Source organism: Equus asinus, chromosome 16, assembly GCF_041296235.1.
Source record: "Equus asinus isolate D_3611 breed Donkey chromosome 16, EquAss-T2T_v2, whole genome shotgun sequence".
In the NCBI taxonomy this organism is placed as follows: Eukaryota; Metazoa; Chordata; class Mammalia; order Perissodactyla; family Equidae; genus Equus; species Equus asinus.
In genome coordinates this window covers 12,733,552-12,760,186 of record NC_091805.1, presented here as the reverse complement: position 1 = coordinate 12,760,186, position 26,635 = coordinate 12,733,552, and the positions used below count along the sequence as shown (strand labels likewise).

Sequence of the window (26,635 nt, the reverse complement as noted above, 5' to 3'; positions counted from 1 at the left end):
TGCCTCGAGACCCTCTGCAAGTTCTGTGCTCCCAGAGAAGGTATACGTGGGGGAACTCACTGGTGAATCATGGCCTGGGAGGAACTGCTGGTTTTGCATCCCCTGAAAGCGCATCTCTACTGGGGGACTCACTCCCAGATCCTAAGAGTGTTACGCCCAGGGGTCAGGGGTGAATGGGTGACTAGGTGCTGCAGGTGTATTTGGTAAGCGATGCTATTTTTGCCTTTTCTCTTTGGTCTATTCACTTCTTTTTAAGAGCCTTATGTTAACAAAAGCTTAACTGTGTTTAACATTGTGGGTGAGCTTGGGAGAAGTGGAGCCTTGTTGAGGTCAGCCCATAGAAAACAATGCTTCAACGGTCTCATGTTGCAAAGATGCTGAGACCCAGAGAAGCCTGGGACTTGCTGCCATGTGCTCTACCTCCTCTGCTCTTCCAAGGAAGGGGAATCCTCCTCCCCTCTGAAGCTAGTACCTCCTCAAGGACCTTGCTATGAAATTATCCCCTTTCCTTCCTGCACCATTCCCATCTACACATAAACATGCCTTAAAATCAGACACTTGAAAAATTTTGTAAAGCCTCCATTGACCTCCTCATCATCTTCCAACTACTACCCCATTACTTTGTTTTCTTTCACAGAAAAATCCTTAAAACAGTTGTCTATTGGTCCTGACTCCACTTTCTTCCCTCCCATCCTCTCATTACCCCACACCAGCTGGAATTGTATCTGCACGACTTCAGGAAACAGCTTGTTATCTAAGTTTCCAAAAACTTCTGTTTTGCTCCTCCCATGGAGAATTATTCTCTCTCCCACTGTATTCTCCATCAGCAGCGTTTAGCACATGTAGCCACTCTCTTTTTTGAAATGCTTTCTTCTGCTGCTTCCACGATACCACACTCTCCTGGTTTCCCTCCTATCTCCCTGATGTCTCCTCCTCCTCTGCCCAAACTCTAATGCTTGGGGTCTGAATGTTGGAGAGTCCCCGTAGCGCATTTTCTCTTTCTAGTGATTTCATCTGGTCCCATAGTTTTGAAGACCAGAAATATGCCATTAACTTCTAAGTTTATCTCTCTGACCCAGATTGCTCTGCCTTGCTCCAGACTTGTTTATCCGACTTGACATCCTACCAAAACTGCTCTTGTCTCCTCATTTTCCCACTTCTAACGAGGTCTCTAGTCTCACCTTCTCTAGGGCATCACTCCATTCACACCACTGTCTTTTCTCATTTAGATACTTATAGTAGCCTGCTACCTGATTTTAATGCTTCTAGTATTGCCGTACTCTGGTGCACTGTCCACAGAGGAGTCTGTTTACAGCTGTAACTTTTATTTCTGAAATCATGAAGCGAACTAAGCAAATAACCGGCTGCTATTTAAATTTTCAAAGCACGAATACTGATGATTTAATATTATTCTTTTCCTCTAATCACACTTTATTTAATGTAATAATTCAATTGGATTTAGTTTATTTAGTACAAAAATGTAGGAATCACAAGGCAAATATTGTATTAGCCTAGTGGACAGTGTGCTGTTTTGGATATTGGCTCTTTTGACCCCTACAATTTGATTCTGACATTTTGAGCCAATTTAAACCTGAGGATATTCTGACTGCTTCCAAATACCAACATTTAGATCAAATTTATACCAACATCAGTGAATTTGCTAAAACAGGTTTGACTCCAAATAGCAACTCTTGAAAGCTTAGAGGCATCTTGGGGGAGCAAATATAAATTTAAGGGAAAAGGACACATTTGTTCTTCAGGCAAAACACGTGATGTAAAGTTGACTTCTGTTTCCCTGGGAAAGAGCTCTCTCCTTACCTTGGAGCTTTTATTTCCCCTGGCAGGCCAAGATGGATTTCTCTCTCTCGATGGCACTGACTGCCCCTTGGGACAAATATTGAAATCAACTATTCCACAGCTATGTGAACCAGAGTCTTTAGAAGGAGGAACTGATTAAAATATATGGTGTCCTTACAGTGTTAATAGGACACCTTTCATTTTAGTTTTCGATAGCTTGGTTTAAGTAACTGAAATGTGGTGTTGGTTCACAAACTGGCCCCCATACGTGGAGGGCATGGAGAGACCGAAGAGAGAGGCAGATGACTCCAGATGGGGAGGACGCAGGTTTAATAAGCAAGGGGACTTACTTACAAGGCTTGCCTTGGACAGCTGCAAGACAAGCAGATCCCTGAACCCACCCACCAAATCTTAAAAGTTTATAGAGAGGCCTTAACTGCATTCAGTCACGTATACTGTCCAGATGGTCTCAACAACACCGTACTCTCTCCAGGCTGTGTCCTTGAAACAGCTCCCACTATGGGAACAGTAGGCAGAGTGTATGTTCTGAGGACAGCGGAGGGGGTGAGGAACCAGGTCCAGCTCTTGGGTCAACTGTGGTCACGTCCTCTTGACGACCTTTTCCAACACATGTATATCTCTCATTATTAATTCTTGAAATGGTTTCGACTTTGCCTGCCTACTCTTCAAAATTATTAAAAACAGATGAAGTTGGCTGTTTTGGATTGGAGTTTATTTTATTTCCTGGATGCTTTTATTTTTGAATTTTCTTAAAAAATCAGGAAGACCAAATGTTATGCACTGTACAAAACTATCCAGGTCTTTGAGTGTGTTGATGTGACAATAGCAACAACAATAATAAAGTAGTTATTTATATAGCACGTGCGTACTATGTGTTGGACACTATCCTAGTTGTTTTACTTATGCTAATTTACTTAATCTACCCAACAACTCTGAGGTTGGTTCTTTTTTCCAGTTTTATAGATGAGGAAACTGAGGCATAGAGAAGTTAAGTAACTTGCGCAAACAAGCACAGTAAAGATCTGACACAAACTGCATAAAATTTTCTAATTTTAGAAAGACTTTCTATCTTGTTTTTAACTAAAAATAAATTTTGATTCCCCACCTTAGGAAATGAGGTGAACTTGTAATTTCTGACTGACATATCCTTGCCGCCCAAACATACATAGAGCATGGTTTTAAGTATTTGATAAAAATGGGTTCAGCCTCTCCATTTGTTTGGTGGTTACCAACCGCAACAGGAAAACTGAAGTGATTTCTCCATATCGGACCACAGCCCCAGTGCTTCTGCTCACTCCTCTTACCTAACGTGCTTCCTAGTTTAGTTCTTTCCTGTAGCACATGCATGTTATTTCACATAACCAACGAAACAGTGTATTATTAAAGAGTTTGTGGGGACAATCTACATTCAGTTGAGATTTATTAAATGCTCAATTTCCTATTACTTAAACAGGAAGATTACATTCCTCCTGCCCCCATTCCTGCCTTTCTCTGTCTCTGACAGCACTGGCTCCTCTCACTAGCCTATCTCAACTAGCTCCTCTCACTAGCCTATCTCATTCCCACTCTGATCCCATTTCACAGCTTCTCTCTTGAGTGGTACTCAGCTTCCTATTTGATCTCTGCAGGAAACCAAGACATACCTCTGAATCTTGGCTGAATGTTCTGAGTACAACCTGTATATAATAACCTCTACTACGGTTGCTCTGGCGTCTGCTTCAGGAACTTTCTTACTTCTGTCCCCTCTCTACAGTTTATGAGACGGACTGTGAAGCTTCCCTGTGGCTTTCCACTTTCTTCACGTGGGATCAGAGCAGTCTGGGTAGGCTGTGTCCTGTAATCATCTCTTGATCTTTGGCAGTTGTAGGTATTTTTATTCAACAGCATTTATGCAGGACCTATGATATGCCAGAATTTTTGAGCCTGAGGGAACCTTGGGGATCATCTTTAATCCTTTTGTTTTGTAGATGAGGAGGTCGAGGCTCAGAGGGGTTAAAGGATTTGCCCCAGGTCACTCAGATTGTTAGTGCTGGGCCAGGATTAGACCCAGATTTTAGAATCTGTGTTCTTTGAACACCATGCTTTTTTGCCCTTGCACTTTTAATATGAGGTTTTTGGTTGTACCTAGACTTTCATAATATTCTTAAATTTCCCCTAAAAGCTTAAAAATGTTAACAAGTGTCCCCTAGCTTTTGTAATCAGATAGCAAGTATGCCTTATTGTGTTTCCAATCAGAGATTCATGGTACTGTTTGCATATTAGCAAGACTCCCCATCCATTTGTTTCTGTCTACTTCCCTAGCTGCATATTTGCATTTTATCACAGTTTGGTTTGCTCTTACAATCTAGGGTGGGAGCAGAGCACTTTAGTACAAGGGCAAGAAGTCAGGAATACCTATTCTGTATGAATCACATAAAAGAAGTCACCTGTAGGTGATTACACACACACACCCTTAGCCATCTCTGCAATAGGGAACCGTGCTTCAGAATATTCTGATCAATATGCTACCTGAGCCTGGCCCAGTTCAAGTAGTTGGAGAGATGAAAAGAATTATAAAAGAGTGGAATTGTTTCAAGTGAAAGAAATTCCAATAAACAACTCATTAAAGTGATATTCTTCTTTCTAAAATCGTTACTTCAGATGTGGATAGGTATATATTATAGCCTATGAATACAAAAAGCCCAGAAATTCTTTCTTTCCCCCTAGAACTAAAGGAAAGCCTATAATGTTAGCTTTAGGAGCTTGAGATTCTTTGCCAGGTTATTGGGACTGGCTTAAAGCCAAAGGGTGGAGTAGTGAGGAATATAATTTTTCTATTCATTGACGAAAACTCTTCATCCAGTCAGAACCATCTTTAGTGGTAAAAAGCTAAGCTACTCAATTTTATTTTTAAAGATAGATAAATACTGTCTTAGTGCAGAGCTTGCAGAGGAAACTGGATTGCTTATATGGGAAGGTGCGATTGGGCCCTGAGAATATGAGCTAGAAACAGCAGCATGGCCAACACTGGGAAAACTTCAGTCGGAAACCTGGCATTTGGTTAATCCAGTTCACCTTTATTTTTCATTCTTCTAACAACTTTTACTTTTCCTTTCTTTACAAACTTAGCTAACTTCTTCAGTTATTGAAAAAGAAAGCTATTTGCTTTTTATATTGATGGAAAAGCAGAATTATATTTAATTAGAAATGTGAAAAAAAGAGTAAATAAATTCGGACTTTTATGTTAAATAAAAATTAAACTGTGTGCCAGAATTATTATTATGAAATTAAAAATCAACCTCTATTTGGAGGCTGATTTAAATTGCTTTCAAAAAATGAAATAATAATGAACCCTTAAAATGGAAAGTTCTATCATGGTACACTTTTTCTATGAATCACTGTTATCATCTCAATTGTAATCATTGCATTGAAAAGAACAAGTAATCATTCCATACCAGCTCTTTCTTCTCTTTATCTCAGGAACCCCTAAAAAGTTTAGTTATCCTTAAAAACAAAAATACAAAAAATAACATAATTTAAAATATTTCTGATATAATACTTAGCAGATTATTTGTTTCATACCAAAGTATGTAAGAAGAAAAGAATGAATCACTTTAGCTTTCTTTGAACGTCCTCCATAAAACCACAAGAATAAGAGACATGTGTGCTTGCAAGGAAAATTTCCATTTGGGTGTAGCTTAGTATTGTTGACAAATTTTAACATGTGTTTAACTGGTGAGTACACTTAATGTTCCATACAGAAACCTCCGTGTTCTAGAACAGATTGTGGCAGAGTACGGAAACACAGTTGTAGGGGAGGAGGACATTTCCTCTCCTCAAATGTGGGTTCGTCTGGCCGGAGAACGAATTAAATTCACATGAGACAGAATAGCAAGAGAAAATTAAACAAAGCTTTATGAGGAACCATGGCCCGGGGCCTTTCTTCCCGAAGGAAGAAAGGGCACCGAAGAAGTGGGGTGCACATAGTGGTTATATACCCCCAAACAGGGTGTTTCACATGTGATTGAAATGTCCCTCCCACAATAGTCACAAGATTGCCCTGTCAGCACAGTGCTTGATGGACACAGCAGGTAATGGTCTGCTATCTCGGTGGGCATAGCAGGAGGCAAGGCGATTGTCTGGAGCTGGGTGGTCACAGGTGAGCACAGCAATCAGTTCCTAGCCTAAGGAAAGATGCTTAATCCTTAAAGAAATGCCAAAGTTGGGAGGGGGAGGGAAGTCAGTTACAGGAGGTTACCAGACTAGCACAATAAAATGCAGATTTTAAGTCCTTGCCTTTGGTATTGATTAAGAGTTTCTAGAGAGAATGTCATCTCCTTTCTTCTTCCTGGTACAGAGAGGGAGGCACCTTTTACAGATAGAGATTTACCTTACAGATGTAAAGGTGTCCTAAGAAAGGGCAAGTTCCATTCCTCAGAGCCTCCTTCCCTGTCCCAGTTTATCAAAAGCAATCAGCCTCAAATAATCCTGATGCCAAAGAGACATATCTTGGGGTGGCCAATTCCCCACACAGTCAACATATGGAATATTCTCATAGTTGCACGTGCCTCAGGAAGCAGAGTTTCCTTTGACAGTAATAGACATTTCTTGGAATACGTTTTTGGAACACCAATATTTAATTTTGAGCATTCAAAATATCAATTTATTCTGAATTTGTGTGTGTTCATGTGTGTGTACTTGCATGTGAAAGAGAGAGGGAGAGCCAAAATCGATTTTATTGCTATGATATCAAGGTACCTACTTAAAGTAGACTTTACGAGCACAACTTCCAGAAAAACTAAGTTGATGTCACCTAAGTCAGAGCCCATTGGGATCTAGAAAACAAACAATTACTCATCATAGATTCTGATAGGGACCTTGTCCTAATTGGTCAGATGGACTTGTTAAATGTCATACTTAGCAGGGGGCTTTGTTTCTCTTGATTGGTTACTCTGTCAACTATGTCTGGTTAAAGCAAAATTTCTTGATAATATTGACGTTGTACTCCAATACCTGGCTTAGTATTGTGATGCCAGCCTGAATATGTATTGACCAAAAAATCATTAGTTATTTGTTAAACTTTTATAAACCTGGGTAAATACTCTTTTGCAAAAATGCAAAACAATGTATTCCTTAACCAGAGGGAACATGATGTAAAAAGACAATGCAAAAACTTGGCTTTTCACATAACGAACGTACTAAACGGAGTCTTAAGTATATCAAGTATAACATTAGTACAAGAATCGGTAATGATAATTTAAATATTCCAAATATGGCATGCATGCTTATCAAGCTTCTCTAATTCGTACCAGTTTCCCCTAAGCTTCTCAGATTCACTGCATCTTGAGTTACATCCAGTATTTTTTTCTAAAGTATCTACTGGAGAGACTTGATTGCTCAAACTCTGATCTGTTTTCTGTTCTATTCTTCTCTTTGTATGTTTGCTAAGTACTTCAACTATGAATCCAGTACAGTTTCTAGTATGAAATAAAGTAGCTCCTGAAGTAAAAGCTTTCCTAAGCAGTAGTACAGAACTGTGTGTGTCTGTGCTTTTTTTTTTTAAGTGACATTGATGAAGCACAGAACTGGAAACAGATTAGTGCAAAAACCACAGTAAATTTTAAAGGCAAGTTATTTTCCAAAATTTCTGAAGTTCTGGAACAAGTTTTCTGGAAGTGATGTGTAACATACTACTTATTGAATCATGCTTGTTGGGTTTTCTAATGCGAATTGAGAACAGGGTTAAATTCAAGTTGGTAAGAAAGATAAAACCAGCTGATCTGAACAAGTCTTTACCTTAAGCTGGCTATGACTGCATTTACCATTTGCCTCCTGTGTGGTTCACTGCTTGATTTCACTATTTCTCTGTACCAGTTCTTTTCTTCACCCACTGGCCCCCGTCTCTCACCCATCTTTCAAAATCTAGCTCAAATGCCACCTCTTTAATTTGAAGCTTCTCCTGGTTTCTTCGGCTGAATGTGAACCATCTTCCCTCGCATTTCCCGATGTTATCTGCTCCTCTTCCAGCCTCTTTGGATTCCTTCTGCATTATAGTATTTGTACATTCCAACTTCTTGTATCTTATTCATCTTCGTGTCCCTGGAGTGTCTCACAGTGTAAGTGCTCAGTGAAATCAAATCAGTTCTATTCAATACTCAGAGAAACCTGTTTAGAGGTTGAAATCAACTTACAGGGAAGTTTTTGGTCAGGACACATTTGTATCTTAAGGGCTCTCTGTCCATGAATCATATTACAGGTGGCCTGAGCCTCTAAGTTCAAGAGCTCTTGGAGATGAGATATGTGAAAGCACTTTTGGTCATTTTGGAGGCTGGAAAGGCTCCAGAAGCGAAGGACAATGCAGGAAGATGTAAAGATGATCCTTTCCTTTCTCTAAATCTCACTAGTAAGATAAAAGAAGACAGCATGGGTGACATTGGTGTGGGAATTAAAATTGAGCTGGGTTCTTAGGAAAAGAGTATGGAAGGAGAAGGGGAAATTTTTGTTGAGGACCTCTGACATGTCAGACAGTTCACATATGTTGTTTAATGGAAATCAGTAATAATGATAATCATAATATTTCCTCTCAATCATGGAAATATCTCATACTTTTTACACATGATTTCACATCATGATCTCATCTGATTTTTTCCAGCTGTGGCATAAGTAGTGTATGGATTATATCCTTCCTTTAACAGAAACAAAGACATAAAAAGACAAAAGAATTTGTTCAAGGTTACATATCGAGTCAAAGACATGAGACTCAAATACAAACTTTCTGTTTCTTGTTTAACTTGTGTTCTACTGCATCTTTATATGTTGTGAACCCAACAATGCTGTTTTATAGTTATTTTATACTGTTGCCTTTTAAATCAGTTAAGAGCTTTTTATTTCTTCATGTACATCAACACTGGTTTTATTTTATTATAAAAGTTTCATTAATTAGAATGTATGTGGGAAACTTTTGTTTATTAATCACAGAGAATGCCATAATTTAAAAGTTTTGACCAAATATATATTACTAAAATAAGCACATCTTACTAACCTCTCATTTGTGACTCCGATAACAGAGTGTGGAAAAGTGAACATTAAGAAATAGATATAAATTTCAGAAGTAATGGAGAAATGTTTCTCGGTCTTCCACTGATTTTAGCGTTGGCCTAAGTGGAGATGGTAATAACGCTCTTTGCAGTGGTGCGGACTTGGCATAGAAGAGATGCCCAGAGTTCCTTTTCGCTTGAGAACATAGGGCTGCCTAACAGACCTGAGTCAAAAATAAATCTCAGAAATTCTGGAGAGTTCTTGGAAGAATGAGAGGATGCTGGAGGTTTTAGCTGAGACATAAAGAGTTGGTTGGACCATTGACCAATCATTTGATTTTTGTAAGCTCTTCTAGCTACCTTAATCCAGGTAACCCACCAATCAGGAAGCCTTGGAAAGGTTTGGATTGGGCTATAAGCTGAGTTATCTTCAGGATGCCTAAAGATCCACCTGTGCACAGCTATGCTGATCTTTCCATAAAGCTGCTGCAAAGGGTGCTGTCTCAGTCCTGTAAGAGCCTTTTCCTACGGCACTGGAATGATCAGGGGAATTTAAGGCTAAAGAAACAGATGACTACAGTGATTCTACAGGTAGAACTTATACGCATTCTTTAGAGGCAGAAACTTTGCTCTAAAGTATTTCACTCATTTAAAAAAAAATAATCATGGGAGGAAAGGTCATATGTTAATTTGCAGTCCTTTGGGATGAATAAAATGTGAAAGAAGAATCATCTTTAGAAAAGTGGTAAGACTCTTACCCCATATTATTTCTTCCTTACGAACCTAAGGCTAGAGGTGCCACCATCCTTGGCGGCCTCAGCAGTAGGGAACAACTATTGGCAGAAACGTCACCGAAACAACCCAAGTAACTAGAAAGTACTTGAGAAGTGTACACATTACTCATGCCTGTGACTTCATCTTCATTATTTCTCTGCAGAAAGCAAGTTGGAAATCTGGTAGGCTGTTAGGTTTTTAAGATGTGAAAGCAGAGCGTTTCTTAAATCAATTTTGTGATGCCTTCTGTCCAATAGTAGCATGTGCAGCACTACGAAAAGTCTAACTGGCATCAGCCTGCTTTGGAGAGTGAATAAAAAGTAATACAAGTAACATTAAAAAGACAGCTCTAGGAGACATTCCATCATTTGTTCATAACAAATATTTAATCAGCAATTACTGTGGACCAGAACCACCATTCTGAGTGGGGTTGGAGGGTGGGGAACACAATAGTGAATAAAACAAAGCCGCTGCCCTCTTAGACCTGATGTTCTAGTGGGGAACACACTGATGTGTGGAAGGGGTCCAAGTATATTTTTTTCTTCTTTATGGCTATCCACTGTCTTATCACCATTTATTGAGAAGAATGTACACTTACTGACTTTTCTGTTTTACAATAGTATTTCATAAAATAGTGAGAAAATATATTAAAATCTACTATGATTGTGAATTTGTCTATATCTCCCTGTAGTTCTATACATTTACATTTTTATTATTAATTTTTTTATTATTTGTTTTACTATTAATTTTGCTAAGTGCATGTAATTAAAATTATTATATCTTCCTAGTTAATTGGACCTTTTCTCATTATGAAAGGCACCCTCTCTATTGCTAGTAATGCTTTTTACTATAATTTCTGTTTTTGGAGATTACCTATAACTCCTTTGTTTTGATTAATATTTACATACTATGTCTTTTCCCATTCTTTTTCTTCATCCTTTTTCTGTCCTTATTTTTTGGATATGCATATAGCATATAGTTAGCTTTTGTTTTTATCCAGTAAGACAATTTTTATTTTTCACAGGCACGTTTAGTTCATTTGTATTTAATGTAATTATCAATATATTTGAGTTTAGGTATGTCTTAGTCTTCTGTAACAAAGCACCATAGACTATGTGGCTTAAATAACTGATATTTACTTCTCACAGTTCTGGAGGTTGGGAAGTCTAAGAGCAAGGTGCCAGCCGATTTGGCTCCTAGTGAATGCCCTCCTTCTGGTTTGAAGATGGCTGCCTTCTCTGTGTCCTCGCATGGCAGAGAGAGCTAGCTCTGGTCTCTCTTCCTCTTCTTGTAAGGACACTAGTCCATCCTGGGGGGCCCACCCTCACTTCCTCATCTAAACCTAATTACCTCCCAAAGACCCTATCTCCAAAGGCCATCATATTAAGAGCTAGAAGTTCAGCATACGGGTTTTGGGAGGACACAAACATTCAGTCCCTAACTGTATACATCACCTTCTATTGTGCTTTCTCATTGCCCTGACTGTTCACTGTTTATATTTCTTTTCTTTCTTACCTGATTTTGGATTGGCTAGTTTGTCCCATACCATTTTTCTTACTTTTTTGAAATAATAAATGCTGATGGTACTCTTAAAATTGCAGCAAGCATACGTATTAAAGTAAAATTTGTTAATATTTTGCCCCTTTTCTACACAATATAAGAAACCTACAATGCTTGAACTCTTGGATTACATTCTATTACTGTCATAATTTTGTAGTCTGGTTTTATTTAACCCCCAAGACTTTATTATTATTGCTTTATATAGCCAGTAATCGTTGTCATTCTCCCTCCATAGTTCTTCACTCTGCATTTCTTCTTTCATCAAAGACTTTCCATCTGGCTCATTTTTCCTTCTCTCAGAAATATAGACTTAATATATTTACGTGAGATCCTGCCATTGGGTTTTTTTTCTTGAAAGTGTCTTTACTTCACCCTTTTTCTTGAACACATTATCACTAGATATAAAATGCTATGTTGGCAGTTATTTTCTTTCATTGCCTCTCTTTGTCATCTCTCTTCTCTCTTTCTGGAAATCTGATTTGACATATATTAAAACTTCTCACTCTATACTCAGTGTATCAACTCTTCTTTAATATTTTCCATTCTTAGTTTCTCTATGCTGCATTCTGAATAATTTATTTTGACTTACTTTCTAGTTTGTTAATTGCTTCTTCAGCTGTGTCTTATCTGATGTCAAACTTATCCACTGAGTTTTACATTTCATTTATTGTGTTGTTCACTTTCAGATTCAATTTGAATCATTTTAAAATCCCCTAGGTATTTTTTAGTAGTTCTTCACGTTTATTTTCAAGTTTGTCTTTCATTTTTGAAAAACAATAAGTATAGTTGTTTTATAATCTGGGACTAAAATTTAAGTATCTGAAGTCTTTGTGGGTCTATTTCTGTTGTCTGTTGATTATCTAGTTCTTTCATGATGTTTAGTTTCCTTATGTAATTTGTTACTTTTTTTATTGCGAGGTGCATATTTTATTAGAAAATTATTTGTGAGAACTTTTAGAATAAGGATGCATTTCAACAGAGGTCTGTTGTTGTCCGTCTGTCTGTCAGCTTGCTAGGAACACTTACAGATTGAGTACACTTTAGATTACTTCACATACATTTCAAGTTCAAATGAGAGTGTTCCTCTCGTCTTTCTGCTCAGTGTCAAAGTAACTTTTGTAAGGGTGAGGTGGGTCTCATTCTGAGGGTATAACCCTTTGGGATTCCAACTTAGTGGATGTATGGTTTCTCATTTGACTCCTCACCTTCAACAGCCTGTACTCTGAGTCTTCTGTCCCCCTTGGTCCTTGAATTTGCTAAGTTGGTAAATATCTTTGAGGTTACCATGGCTTTAGCAGTATCCTTTTCTCTTTGGGTTCCCATTGTCACTTAGATTTTGGTCTGATATTTCCTCACTGTTTTGTCAGCTTTCCAGTATTTTTAAGAAGATGTTCTTTAAGCTTTATATCTAGAATTTTTAGTTGTTTTTATAGAAAGAGAGAGAGAAAAGAGTTAAACCTCTCATACTTTTGGAATTGGAGCTAATGGGTAGACTTTTAATTACTTCACAGTTTTGTATGACTACCATCATGTCAGGTTATTAGGCAAATCCTTGTCTTGAGTGCTAGATTTTCCTTCCCTAGTCTTTCACTCCCTCCTCCAAAGCTATGCAGAATATAAGACAAACGAGTCCAAAGTTTTCTTTTGACAATGAGTTTACAATATATCCAGTCTGTTCGTGAAAAATCCATTTTGTGAGGAAAAAAAAAGATTCATGAACATTTCTGCCTCACATATGCTCCATAGATTTACAAGTTTAAAACCCAGATGATTTTATTTTTGCCTTGATCCAAGGAGACAGGACTCCAGGAGGCAGTGAAATAAGCCTGCAGGCATCCATTCCAAGTGATTATCTTGCTCTGTAACATACACCGACTCCTCTGCCAACCTCAACCCTGAGAAAGAAGAAAGAATCTCAGTTTCTCTTTCTTTTGCTCTCTCTGAATGGCGATGACAGTGTAGGGGCTCCATGCTGCAGGTTGTGTGTATCCCTCTGTGTGCTGTCCTCCTGTTTGTCATTCTAAGTGACTAGTTTGACCCATTGGTGAAAGACCATAGTTTACCACAATTTTCCCTTGATTATCCTATAAGTAGAGGTGTCCATGTGATACAGATGCTAATAGCGTACTCCACCTGTAGTTTTTATTTGTTGGATCATGATGCCTTGTGGGTAGAAATTATGCACTAAAATATATTTTCTTTCCTACACTTCAGGCCCAGGAATAAGGATGTTTTTCCAGTGATTATCATCTTCCATCTTCTTGAGTTGTGGCAAAAGTCAGAGTTGATAAGCAGTTTAATTTTGTTCTCATCAATGACCTATGGATGATATGAGGAAGCAGGAGAGACGTTATCACCAGCTACCTAACTGCTTTATGCACTTGTGATAAATTGACAAATTCTTGCTATTTTTCTTTAGTAGTGTTTATTCTTAAGTTCAACAGAAAGTCTTTTGCTCAACAATAGCTTGAAAGACAATTTCTCCTTCTTTACAAAAGTTAATTTTTGTTTTTATATAACGATGGAAACTATCATTTTCCCCAACCTTTAGTCATTTACTGTGCTATTACCTGAACTCTGCAGATGGAAAGGCAAGATGAAGTCACTTATTTTTATTTTTAGGGTGAGTAAATATGCTTTTCATTTCCTATCTCTGGTTGTGAAATTGTTCTTTTAGTTTTTAGGAGGTAGAAGAAAAGGGCTGGGCATGATAATGAAATGCATAACCTGTGAAACTGGGAGAAAATAAGGATTTGCTTCAATGTTATTAGAGTATGTCATGGGTCTTTTTTTTGAGTGCCTCATGTTGAGCAGTAAAATACAAGTATGGCTAGAAAACTCAAGCTGATAACCTTCAAACTCAATTCATGTTCTCGTTTGCTTCTAGACTCTCTTTTTAAATCAGTATTGATTCAGAATTTTATTTATTCTGAGAAAATGTGTGATTATCCAATAATTCATGGCTGTTCTATAGCACAAATTCACTGCTTTGTCACAGTAGTGAAGAAAAATCAGTTTTTCAGAAATATATTTCCAGTGCCCCCTAAAGTGCATCCTTCAGCACTGCCTGTAAAATCAGTCTATCAAGAACCAGCCTGAGTGCTTTATGTGTGTTTTCTTTCGCCTGCTTAGTGGAAGTGGTGGTTGCTTGTTTTAGGTATTACCTCTAAAGTTGACATTCTAACTAATGTTAATGATTTGTGCTCATATAGGATGAGTTATTTCAAATGATGATGCAAACTATTTAGAAACCAATGCTGTGGTTAGAAAAACCTTTCTGAAAGAAGAGGATTTGACATTCTTGTTGTAACATAGGGTGATTTATCATTCTATACGTTTAGAAAGTTACTCAGACTGGGAGAAAAACAGCCATCATAAGGTATAATACCACAGTATTGTTTGGTGTGAATCAGTGTTGAGGGAGTCTCATTTGCATTTCCATTAATCTTACCATGTCCAACGTAGGGTCATGTTTCTGCCCAAGATGAGTTTCTGGAATGCACATCATTTTCTGCATGAGGCATTACCATCATTAGGTAATGAAGCATGGTACCATGCCCTTTCTTTCACCCCCACCAAATATGTTCCTCTGTGATGCTTCTGGAATTGCCTCATCCTCTCTCACTGCTACAACCTCAGTCAGGCACCTACCATTTTATGTCTGAAATACGACAGCAATCTTCTTGTTGGTTCCTCTGCTTTAACTTTCCTATTTCCTCTGCGTCATGCAGAAACATAAACAGTTGACAATTGTGGTACTTTGTCAGAAGACTTGAGGGGCTTTGTAAATCCTGATCCTCCCCCTGAGGACGTGCTTCCTTTCCCTACCTGCTCTCATGTCTCCTCCTCCAGGCATAACTCTTTGCCGTGGCTGAGCACATATTTTCGTTCAGCTTTCTTACATGACAAATTCTTCCTTCAAGCATCCTCAAAAGTCCTCTCCTCCAAAAAGTTATTCCATAAATGTCACACCCAACTTCTTGAAGCCTTTCTAGAATCATGGTGTCGCTTATAAACAATGTGACAAATTCAACTAAAGTTGGGTTGCATTGATTCTACACTGATCTGCTTTGCTTATGAGGGTAATTTACGTATACTTTACTGTTTCCCACGGTCACACAGAAGGCAGGAATTTTTTTCCTCCTTTTGTTATTTTTCTCTCTCTTTTGTATTTTTTTTTTTTTGCTACTATCTATCATTTCATAGATGACAAAATGGAAGTTCAAAGAGGAAAAACCAATTCTCTCAAGATCACACAGTTTGTAGGTGGCAGAGATGACATTTGATACCAGGGACTTTGATATCCAATTTTTATTCACCTGTATGGGCTACTGTCTCCCTTACTTCCTTTGTTCACATCTATTGATCTTGACAATACAAATAGATACTGAATTAGTGGTGGTGATAGGGTGAGTAATTTTTCACATTGGTGCGATTTTGTAGTCTATTAACGTGCCTTTAATCCAAGTTGAAATCTATCTAAAATGCTTGGCTGGTAATTGTCAAAACTGATCTCCTATTTGTATTTTCATAACTTAAATTAAAGATACAAGAGTTCAAAATGACATTGATGTTCTTTTAAAATTTACTCTACAAACATTATTGAGTGCCTGTTATATACATTCTAGGCACCAAAGTAAGTAATAACAATAGAACAATAACCAAGAACTAGATTCTGTCCTAAAGGAGCTATTAATCTGGTAGGAGAAATAATTATGTGTATTAGCTTCCTTTGGCTGCTGTAATGAATTACCAGAAATATAGTGGCTTAAAATCCCAGGATCTTATTATCTTACAATTCTGGACATCAGAAGTCCAAAATAGGTCTCAATGGGCTAAAATCAAGGCATCAGCAGGGCTGCATTCTTTTCTAGAGACTCTAGAGGAGAATAATTTCCTTACTTTTTCCAGCATCTAGAGGCTGCAGCATTTCTCGGCTCATGACCCTCTTCCATATTCAAAGTCAGCAACAGCCAGTCAAGTTTTTCTCACATCACATCACTCTGACCTTTTTTCCATCATCACATCTCCTTCTTTGACTCTTCCATTTCCCTCCTCCCCATTTAAGGACTCTTGTGATTACATTGACCTCATCCACATAATCCAGGATAATCTCCAAATTTCAAGGTTCTCAACTGAATTTCATCTGCAAAGTCCCTTTTGCCATCTAAGGTAACATATTCACACGTTTGGGGGATTGGGGCATCTGTAGGCATCTGTATACCACAGCCTGTAAACAAATGCCTCGTGGTACAGAGTACCAAGTGCAACAATGCAAATAATGAAAGTATGTATGTCTCAGAGATGAATGGAATTAGCTACTTTGGGATGGTGTTATGTGAAAGTTCTCAACGTTGGTCTCCAGTCAAAGGGGGCTCTACCCACTGGCACAGTGGCCAGTAGAATGTTTTAGTCCTTGTTCTTTCCTTAAGGATGAGTGGGGATGGGAACATCATCTTGCAAGAAATGGGAAAGAACATGGGTCCTTATCCTTTCCTCAGACTTGGAGGAAAGGGAACCTTTTCCTTGAATGAAATGGCAGATCCTCATTTATAGACACAACACCATAAACAATTTGAAAAATAAAGTAAAACAAGTACTTAATTATTCACAATTCTCCACTGGCTGTTGTTGAATATTAAAGCAAGGCTTAATTTTGCACGTTACTATTTTTCCATGCTTGTGGGAAAGTTACCTGACTTGCTTGCTCATAATAGTAAGTCCTAGAGTACTTGTTCGCCCCACCTTAGTTCTTTTGCTCTCTGAATCACATTAGATTCTCTGACGGAGAATACACCTGAAGGAATAAAATGAAATGTCTCAGATTTTTCCTGTTTGTAACTGATCCATGGTAGTTATATTATTATTTTTTTTTGAGAAATAGATTGCTTTTAAAGAGAAGAGTCTTTCTGAGCATGACTGGCTGCTTTATTTTGCCATTTGCATTCAAAAGAGTCATGTGAAATCTGCACCCATGAATTAAATTAATTACCTGGACTGTTTTCTTAATCTTCATGAATTATTTCTAGTAAGAACAATTGCATTGTATGAATGCAATGCAAACTGTTAACTATAATAACAAAATGTGTGACTGTCTATCCTGAAAATGTTTTAGTGATGATACTGTCATAGTAATTTTGGTGATCAGAGAGCCACATGAACTTAAGAAGCTTTTAAAATGATTACCCAATTATATTATTTTTTCCTTTTCTTTAAGCAAGAATATGAATTATATTCAAGTAGCTGAGCCATCTGATAGTGAAGCATTGCGGCTCTTTTCACTTAGCTGGCCCCTCAGTCTATTTATTCCAGAGATGCAATTAGAGCGCGTGAGGGCCTCGGAAAAAGCAATGCCCAGTATTGATTTCAGGAAATAAAAAATTTGCATGACAATACAAATTCTGCCAGCACAGGGGCAGGCTGAAGTCATCACATTCCAGCTGTCATTACTATATGGAATCAGCTAAATCTTATCATTTGACTGTGGCTTTAGTGTATTTTCAGCTGAAATATAAGGCAGCCAGGATTTACAATCAGAAAATGTCAGCTTTTCAGACAGATTTGACAATAGCATTTCATTTACACTGCGATCCACATTTTTACTTGGTAAGATGCAAATCACACCAGAATTGGAAGCCAGCCTAGATAATTTTAAACCAGTTTCGCCTATCTTTAACATAAAAAGCGAATAAACAGGATCAATATAAATTGTTAACCCCCTTCCAAACTGCCTCTTCCCCCCGCTCATCTGTAGAATTTCTCTATATCACCAATGAGCAATTTTCCGCCAAGTGGCTCAGCTCAGCCTTTGGGGTCAGACTGTCTGCCTTCTAATCCCACCTCTATTTCTTGTTAGCTGAGTGGGCTAGGACAAATTAGCTCACCCTTCTGTGTCTCAGCTTCCTCATATGTAAAATGGAATGATAGCAATGATATAAATCACAGAGTTATTGGGAGTATTAAATGATGTAATAAATGTACCAAGGCTATTGTGTTGCACAGCTCAAGGGGGTGCAATTCACATTTTGTTCTATATGGAATTGAACAAAATGGCAGATCTGTGTGCAAAGCATTTGCAGTAGTCCCTGGTATGAATAAACATTCACTTAATAATCATTTTTCTGTGGAATTTATAATCTTCCCTCTTTCTTGAAATTCTTTGGCTTTCTTGAATGTCACTTTTCTATTTCTCTTCCTGTAACTATTTCATTTTACCTCTTACCTTTAATTGTGCTGTTTCCCAAAGTTCATACACATCATGTTGATCTGCTTTTCTCTTACTTTATCAGGTTTGGTCTGTTAGGTACAGCTAGAATTAAGGACTGTATATGAACTGAGATAGAGGTTAAGAATGAAATTCAGAAGGAAATCAGGTAGCCTGGTGGTCTACATATCTGTGCATCAGAATTATCTGATGGGACAATTAAAAATACAGATTTTTCAGGCCTACTCCAGACCTACAGAATTGTAGTATTTGGTGTGGAGGGGCAGGAAACTTGAACCGTCAAAAGTTTTTGAGATATTTCAGCTGTTCAGCCAGATTTGGGAACTGAAATCTGGAGCAAGGGAGAATACCAACACTAATGTTCCACATGAGAATGGAAGATCCAAGTCAAAGAACACAGGAGCCAGAGGGTGGGTAGGAAGTGGAGCCCAAGTTCAGCATCAGTCAGGAGCTAGAGAAACCTATCCATTCTGGACCCCCTCTGGGCCCCATGGTACCTGCTGCTTGTCTCTATCACGGATAGAGACACACAATGTTAAAATTACAGTCTTGAACTTCTACTTCTTATTCAACTGTGAGATTATTCAGCTGTGAGATTCTTGAAGGGAGACTTAGTCTCAAGAATTCATCCTTGAATTCCATCACCTGTTTATGGCAAGAACATAATAATGTTATTAAAATGAATTGTTGAAACCTAAGTCAGGACAAGAGAATGAGTATGTTAATGCTACTCTTTGGTTGCCCATAACTGACGTGAGCTAGCAAAATGCAAGAAAGGGAAATTTAGTATAAAGATACAAGGTATCTCATGAAACTCAGGTAGGGACCGGAACAGGAAGTTAAAGTCCATCAGGACTTCTATCTCTGCTTCTCTTTGTACATTTGCTTCAGTAATTGCCTTCTGAAAGTCAGCTTTCTCTGCTACTCTGGTCTTTAAGCTTTATATTTTGCAGTTTTAATCTCCCACTGACTAACTCCCTGTCCATTCTAAGTCTAAATTCCTGAGACAGAGTGGCCAGGAATGACTAGCCCAGCTTGAATCTTGAATCTAGTGTCCAAACCAGATTCAGTCACTGATGGCCAGGGAAGAGGCAACTGGGAGAAACTGGCTGCTAGTATCTCACTCCTGTGGATTAGAGAGAAGGCCAGTTCCTAGAGAAAGGGGGATTAGACAGCCCAAAAATTGTTTGTGGCCACGAGGCAGGGTCAGACAAGCAGTCAGACAAACAGAAGCTGACAGTGTATCTGAGAACTTGACACTGAGGTGTATAAGGACTGTCTCAAACAGGAAACACTTTACACACTTCCCTCTGGAGTCGGAAGCAACATTGGCATTGCAGGTATGACCAGCGGGATCTGTTCTGCTGCCATAAGACCAGGCAAAGTGCGGATCCCAGGTGGATCCGTAATCACCTGTACAACTATGGGTGTTCCTTCGTCTCTCCATGCTTTGTTTCTCATGTATGTCAGGTGAGGCTAATAATAATTTCCGACTTACTAAGGTTATTGCATCAAAGTAAACAAAATAATGCATGTAAAGCACTTAGTTCAGTGCTTAACATTTAATGCTGAAAGCATGTTAAATATTATTTTTGTTATTGCAGATCCTGATGTTCTTCTTTATGGAGTTCAGCACTTTTAATGATATAAACTTTATGTTTTCCAAATATTTATCTCAAGACTTGACCCAAGGTTCCAGTTTCTTAACTCCAGTTGAATGCTGGATTTTCAATTAGACATCATTTCAACCTCAAAAAGGGCAAAATCGATCTCATGCTCTTTTTCCTGTAATGTTGCTACAATTTCTTCCACCTACTAATGTTCCCAACTGTTTTAATGACGTCAACCTTCCTTTAAACCTAGGTAAAAGACCAAAAGTGATTGAGGATCACAATTTCTAGGTCTATAGTCACATGATTAGTCTAGTCTATATCTATATGATTTGGAGCCATCTTTGACTTTTCTCTTTTAGGCTCCGTCTTATCATTCATCATTTTCTATTTATCTTTTTCATGTGATTATATGACTAATAACGAACATTCCCTGGGGGCTTCCTAAGTTCCAGACACTGTTCTGAGTACTTTTACAGGTATTAATTCATTTAATCCTCATAACAACTTTATGGCATAGATACTATTAATGTGTCCTTTTACAGATGTGGAAACCTAGACTCAGAGAAGCGAAATGAACTACCTAGGCTCACTCTGCTGTGAAACAAGAGAGAGCAGGCAGTCTGACTCCAGAGTCATTGCTCCTAACCCTTAAGCCACATGTCCACTCTGTGATGAGTCTTGAACCTCTCTTTCCGTTGCTTTCACCGCCACTTGGGCAGTGGCTCAATTGCTTCACCTCTATTATTGCAATAGATTCCTACTTTGTCTCTTTGACTTTGTACTTTGTAATACAACTTACAGACCGCTGATAGATTGCTCTTCCTTAAGCACTGCTTCTACCAGGTCTTTCCTTTGTTCAAAATCCTTCTATGGCTCCCCGTGGCCTTGGATGTATAATGTAGTTTCCATCTCTGGCTTTTTAGGCTTTCTGTGGTCTGATACTATACGCTCTACTCAGCTTTATTTCCTCCTTCTCCTATCCCATTATCCATTACTCCAATCAGGCTGGTCTTTTCACCATCCCCACAATGTGCTATTTATTCCTCCCTCTGTGGCTTCATTCATCTCTCAGGTTTTACTTTTACTTGTCCATCTCAAAATATTGTGGCTCCGGGAACCCTTCCTTACTAATCTCAACTGAATGTGAGCTTCTTCTTCCTTGAAACTCTCCTAACACTTTCTCTGTGCCCCTCTTATGCCATCATGCTCTACCTTGCATTACACTCTTAGGGTGTCATATTCTGCCTTGTATTACAGTGATTTCTGTACTTTTCTTATTTCTCTCCCTGCTCTCCAGTTCATTATCTTGTTGAAGACAGAGACTGTGCTACACTAACCTTGTATTCCCTGCAGTGCCTCTTTCAGTGCAGAACACATATCCGGTGATCAATAACTACTTACTGAATAACAGGATTCTAGTTTCACCCACTTGGAATGTTTCTTCTTTCTCTTTTGTTTTGTTTCAGTCTTTTGCAAAAATCTCACTTCTTGAATGAAACCTTCTTGACTGCTCTAGTTCTTGGAGAAACCTACTTTCTCAGAACTCTATAACACTTAAGGCTGATACCACACAATTTAGTACTTTATTAATTGTTTTATATGGTATATTCATTGTTCCTGTGTTGCAGCACAGGGCCTGGTATATAAAGATTCTCAAGAAATATTTGTTGAATGAATCAATAAGTTGATCTTGCCCCACCAACTGTTAGGTCTTCAAGATAGGGACCAGGCCTTGTATATCTTCTCTGTTCCTTCAGAGCTCTCAGCACATAATAGGTGCTTTATGAATAGTGGCTGAATGACTGGCTCTTGGATTTCTGTTGCAAGTCTGTCCTTACCATCCTGTTCCGCCCTCAGCGCGTGATTACACTAAACACCTCTGAGTCCTCAGACCTGATATCCCCATTGAGTACAGGCACAGGCAGGTTGCTGACACACAGGGCTCTTTCTGCCCATCCTTTTTGAAATTCTGTCCTAAATTCAGGACCAGGCCTTCTTACAAGAACAAATCCCTAGAGGAAGGGGTGGAAGTCCTTAGATTTGGGGAAAAGAGTCAGGGAGTTGGGGGTTGCAAAATACAGACTTTTGGCCAGAAATAATTTTACAGAACTTGTTAATATGTCTGCCCACACAGTACATGGTTGGGGAGGGGCATTCTATGTATACCTCATACTGTTTAAAGACAGGGGTCAGGTACTGCAATCATGATGCAACAATGAATGACTAGGGCATCTCCCCAGATGGCATGAAGTCTGCCAATAGATCTTAAAAAATCAATAAGAAATGACACTTATATAATATAATAATACTGTATATACTATATAGCCAACAGGGCAGAGGCCGACAGTGACTAATATTCCAACTTCTCTAAGGAAAGCCTACTACTACTAAGAGGAAAGGGGGAACTGGGATAAGCAAGTATCTCTATTGTACTGTGCACTTCATGAGTACTCAGCGATACCTGACGATGGCAGATGGCAGAACAGTTTTTCACGCTGGAAGGGCTTCAAGTTGTGCTACCCTGGATGCAATCTAGAGCGTTGTTATTCAGAACAGTGGGAGGATATGTGTACATGTGCATAGAATAAGGTCCTTAACAACTCTTCCCAGTTTTGCTTCTTGCTGGAGAGAAGGAAAAGGAATGGCAGCTAGAACCAAAACATAACTGATATTTCACTGGACCAAAGATTGAATCCAACACTGCACTGAGTAATGGACTAGCTAATATGTAGATTTTTCTGAATTAATATTTTATATGTATTTTTCTGCCATTTCATTGGCTTATATGCTTAAAAAGATGTTTGTTTTAAATGCAGGTTCTCCAAGGACGTTTGATCCAGATTTCAAGGGCCCTGTTGCCGACAGGTAAGCAATTCTTTTCTTGCAAATATATTTTTAACAAAAATAGAAAGCTTATTTTTTGGTACCATATTCTGGTCAGAGGAGAATTGTGGCTACTCTGAAGGGGAAATGACTTATTTTTAGCCTAAATGTCACCTTATTTACACAGGGGAAGTACAGAGAATGAATCTTTCCATGAGTCATCAATATTCTCTTCTGTTCAGCAAATGAACTGCCTTAAGTTGGTAGACTGAAGAGTTTGTATTTCTCAAAAAGAGAAGCCAAAAAATGCTTTAGAAGATATAACCACTGTGTGGAGACACAAACACAGTCAGTAGCTGTTTGATGTGCCTGTTTCCTCTGTGATTCTCCACCGCAATGCAGAGCTGCTATACCAACTTGTTCCACATCAAGTATTTGTGCAACTCAGCTCCCCAAAGCAGAGAGCTTTCTCAGAGACAACCATTCACCAAAGCATCACATACACTTTAGGATCTTTTAAAATGCTCTGGAGAAATATGTACTTGTCTCAACTGTGCTTCTCCCTCAAGGTTGTATGGCATTTGAAAATTATCCAGTAATTCATAAGCCTCTTTTATTATTATTTTTTACCCTCTATTCCCAGGCTTCCTGCTAGTCAAAAAGGGAGTTTGTGAAGTAGAATGGCTAAAAATGAAGAGAAGATTATGCTGTTGGTAGCTGGTTTTTGCTTAGCTTTGACTTTGATCCCTGGCAGTTGTATGTCATAATAAATGGTGAAGTGGAATAACGATCAGCATGCTTGTTTGCACGTGCCAACCACCAGCATTCACTGCTATGACCCTATAATATCCCAGCTTTAAACGAATGTGTATTCAGTTTATTCTAATCCTCTAAAAAGCCAAATCATTTATTTTGGGTTACTCATTCAGAGATAGACTGATGCCTAAATAAGCCTGAAATTTCTCTCATTCTCTCCGTGGTGACACCATGAATACATTTTGTTGTCCAGTGTACAAATAGCCGCATTCAATATGGAGGTTCCTTCGTGGTACTTGTATTCATTTTATAATAACTAATTTATGAGAATTGAATCTAGCTAGTTGGTCTCAAGGGACCCCTAGATATAATTTAGATTCAACAGTAATAATGATAATGATGATAATAATAATAATAATAAATGAGCTGCCATGTTTGGATGGAAACAATACAGATTACAGGCGTGCCTGTTCTAGCCACAGAGAAGAAGGCAGAGTTAGGTCTGGCTGGCTTAGGTGCGGGGAAGAAGGTGAGATCTCTCTGTCTTTAGTTATGTAGAATTTAGTAATAGAACCAGGTAGTCCAGCTTAAGTCTGGGCTACAACTGTACCAATCACTGTGAGGAAAGTAGTTTATTTGTACCGAAGGCCTTTTGTGGAGCCCTAAACATGACAGGCCTTCACAGGTGAAATGGTCATTATGTGGGCATACCTCCCCCACTCTTCAATCCAAGAACAGAGGAAAGTGTTGTAAAACCACAAGGGTCTAACTACAGGAAGACACAGTTGGCCCGTGAGTAACTTTCCAGGCTGTAGGGTTATACAATGTCCTTCCTGGGAGAATAATTGGAGTGTTTAAGGAGCAAGTAAGAAACCCCAAATTCTTCACATTACCTCTAACAGCAGGGCCAGCTTTAATAACACCTTTTGCTTACAAAGAGTCACTTTCCTTCTGAAGGATCCAAAATCTTATCAGACATTCAGGCAGATGCCCTGCTGGTCACCCACCCTGTTCTGTTCACCTCTCTCAGTGCACAAGGACATCGTTTTGTGCCTAGTGATCACCCAACTGTAGCTGTTTCCAGAAGAGGTGAAGGAATGATGATAATGCCACAGGAGAGATGAACTCAGGTTCTCATTTGCTCCTATCTAAGAACTGGGCATATGGGAGCTATTGCCCCATAATATTGAGCAAAGAAAGGTGACTTTGGTAGCTTAACGTGTTTCCCCAGCCCCTTTTGGAAAAGTAATTTTCCAGCACCCATGCTTGGTCCCCTATATTCAACAGAATTTTTAAAATGTTGGTTAGCATTAGATTGAGGTCGTGAGGTTTGTAAAAGTTTAATGGGTGTTCAGCACTATTCCTGACAGGACATTAGAGGGCGAAAATAAATATACATGGAAAACTAAGAAATAAAGCTCTTTTATAAGATGCTACATGAGAAGCTCCTCTTGTAATTTGGAACTAAGAAAAAACTTCATTTAATGGAGAATTAGTATACTTTTTTCTGTTAGATAAGGAGAACTGTATAATTCACTATGTTCCTCCTTTTATACTGACTTGTAGAAAGCCCACTTATAACTTTAATTTCAATGCCAGCAAGTACATTAGCCTTTGAGTCAAGAATTTCTTTGCAGGACTTTGAATTTCTATTTCCATTTTAATAACCCTATTGCATCCAGGCGTTTTAAGTCACTTCATTTAAGATCCTTTCTGGAAAAAGGCAATATATGGGAATACAGGCAAATAGAAAGGAAAGCCTTGCGTGTTTCCTAATTGCCTTTTCCTCCCTTCCTCATACGCAAAATAGATGAAAGACATGTGACTCATACTAATCAAAGTGGTAGGTTCCACAATGCTAAAAATCACTATTCTTATAGAAGGTGGAAAATCTGTCTCAAATGTAATGAGACACATTTATTTTTACCTGAAGCGTTGGAGGGAGGTGGTAAGTTCACTGTCATGAAGGGGTTCAAGGAGAGAATGAAGAGGCATTTATTAGGGATGTTGTAGCGGGGGTTCATTCACATCAAGGAGTTGGACTCAATGTCCGCTGAGTCCTTGGCAGTCTGGAGATTCTATGACTCCGCGATTCCACTCTTAAAGCCAAGGCACAGAAGGAAGAGTTCAGCTTCTGGCCTGAGTGACACACACTTAAAACACGAGGCTGATACTCGCCTCTCGCTCTTGTGAATTCTAAAGTGCTGCTATCAAGTCGTCATCTCAAATTGTGATAACACAACACCGTCTCCTAAATTTATGCAGTTCTCATATTTGCTTCTCATTGAAATAATTGATATTCTTCTTGTCACTCTAGAGGGACTTAAATATCTAAAGGTGGGGCCCATTATCATGGAAAAATATGAGGAAAAGGTTATAGAAAAAAAGCACACAAAGTTCAAGAAGAAAAATATAGATCCCATGTTACAAGAAGGCCTGAGAGAGGCTACAAACCGTTTTGACTTGTAAAATAGTTTGAAATAAAAAGACCATATCCATAGCACTCCCTTTGAAAACTTTTAAATAGTCTCAAAATGTGGAAGGAAATGAAGGGAAATAAAAATAGTTGCCCTGAGTGGCTAATTCTTCAGAATGCAAATGTGAATTGAAGATACTCTCTAAACCTGGCATTTATTCACCTCATTCTGAATGGAGCAAATGACTAATGTGATCAGTTATTCATCAGTGTAACTCTTTTCCACAAGAAGATGTGGACTAGCACACATCTTAAGAATTCATAGCCTGACCCTTCTATTCCTCATTATGTGAGCTCATTCTTTTTTCTGCGTTTCTGCACGTTAAGAAGTCACCACCTACAAATTATTCCTAGTGATAAAAATAAACTTAAGCTATATTTTAAACTTTGCAAACACCTTTAGATCAAAGAATTTAAAGCAAAATATTCATCAACTGTGTACTTCCTATTTGCTAGGCACTGTGCTAGGGGCTAGAGAAACAAAGATGAACTACACAAAGTTCCTGCCCAAGGGAGCTTGCAGTCTAGTGGGAAAGGCAGATAATAAAGGGGTGAATGTGGTAAGTGCAATAAT

General features: G+C 38.5%; 1 protein-coding gene across 6 annotated transcripts in view; it reads left to right on the top strand.

Moving 5' to 3' along the window:
• The window catches only part of SLC44A5 (solute carrier family 44 member 5), a 316,204-nt gene that overhangs the window by 159,813 nt on the left and 129,756 nt on the right, over nucleotides 1-26,635 (top strand). For all 6 annotated transcript variants that reach the window (XM_070486611.1, XM_070486609.1, XM_044749425.2 and 3 more), the window contains one exon: nucleotides 22,823-22,871. In XM_070486611.1, the coding sequence (XP_070342712.1) occupies nucleotides 22,823-22,871 (49 nt within the window). The remainder of the gene's footprint in view (nucleotides 1-22,822; nucleotides 22,872-26,635) is intronic.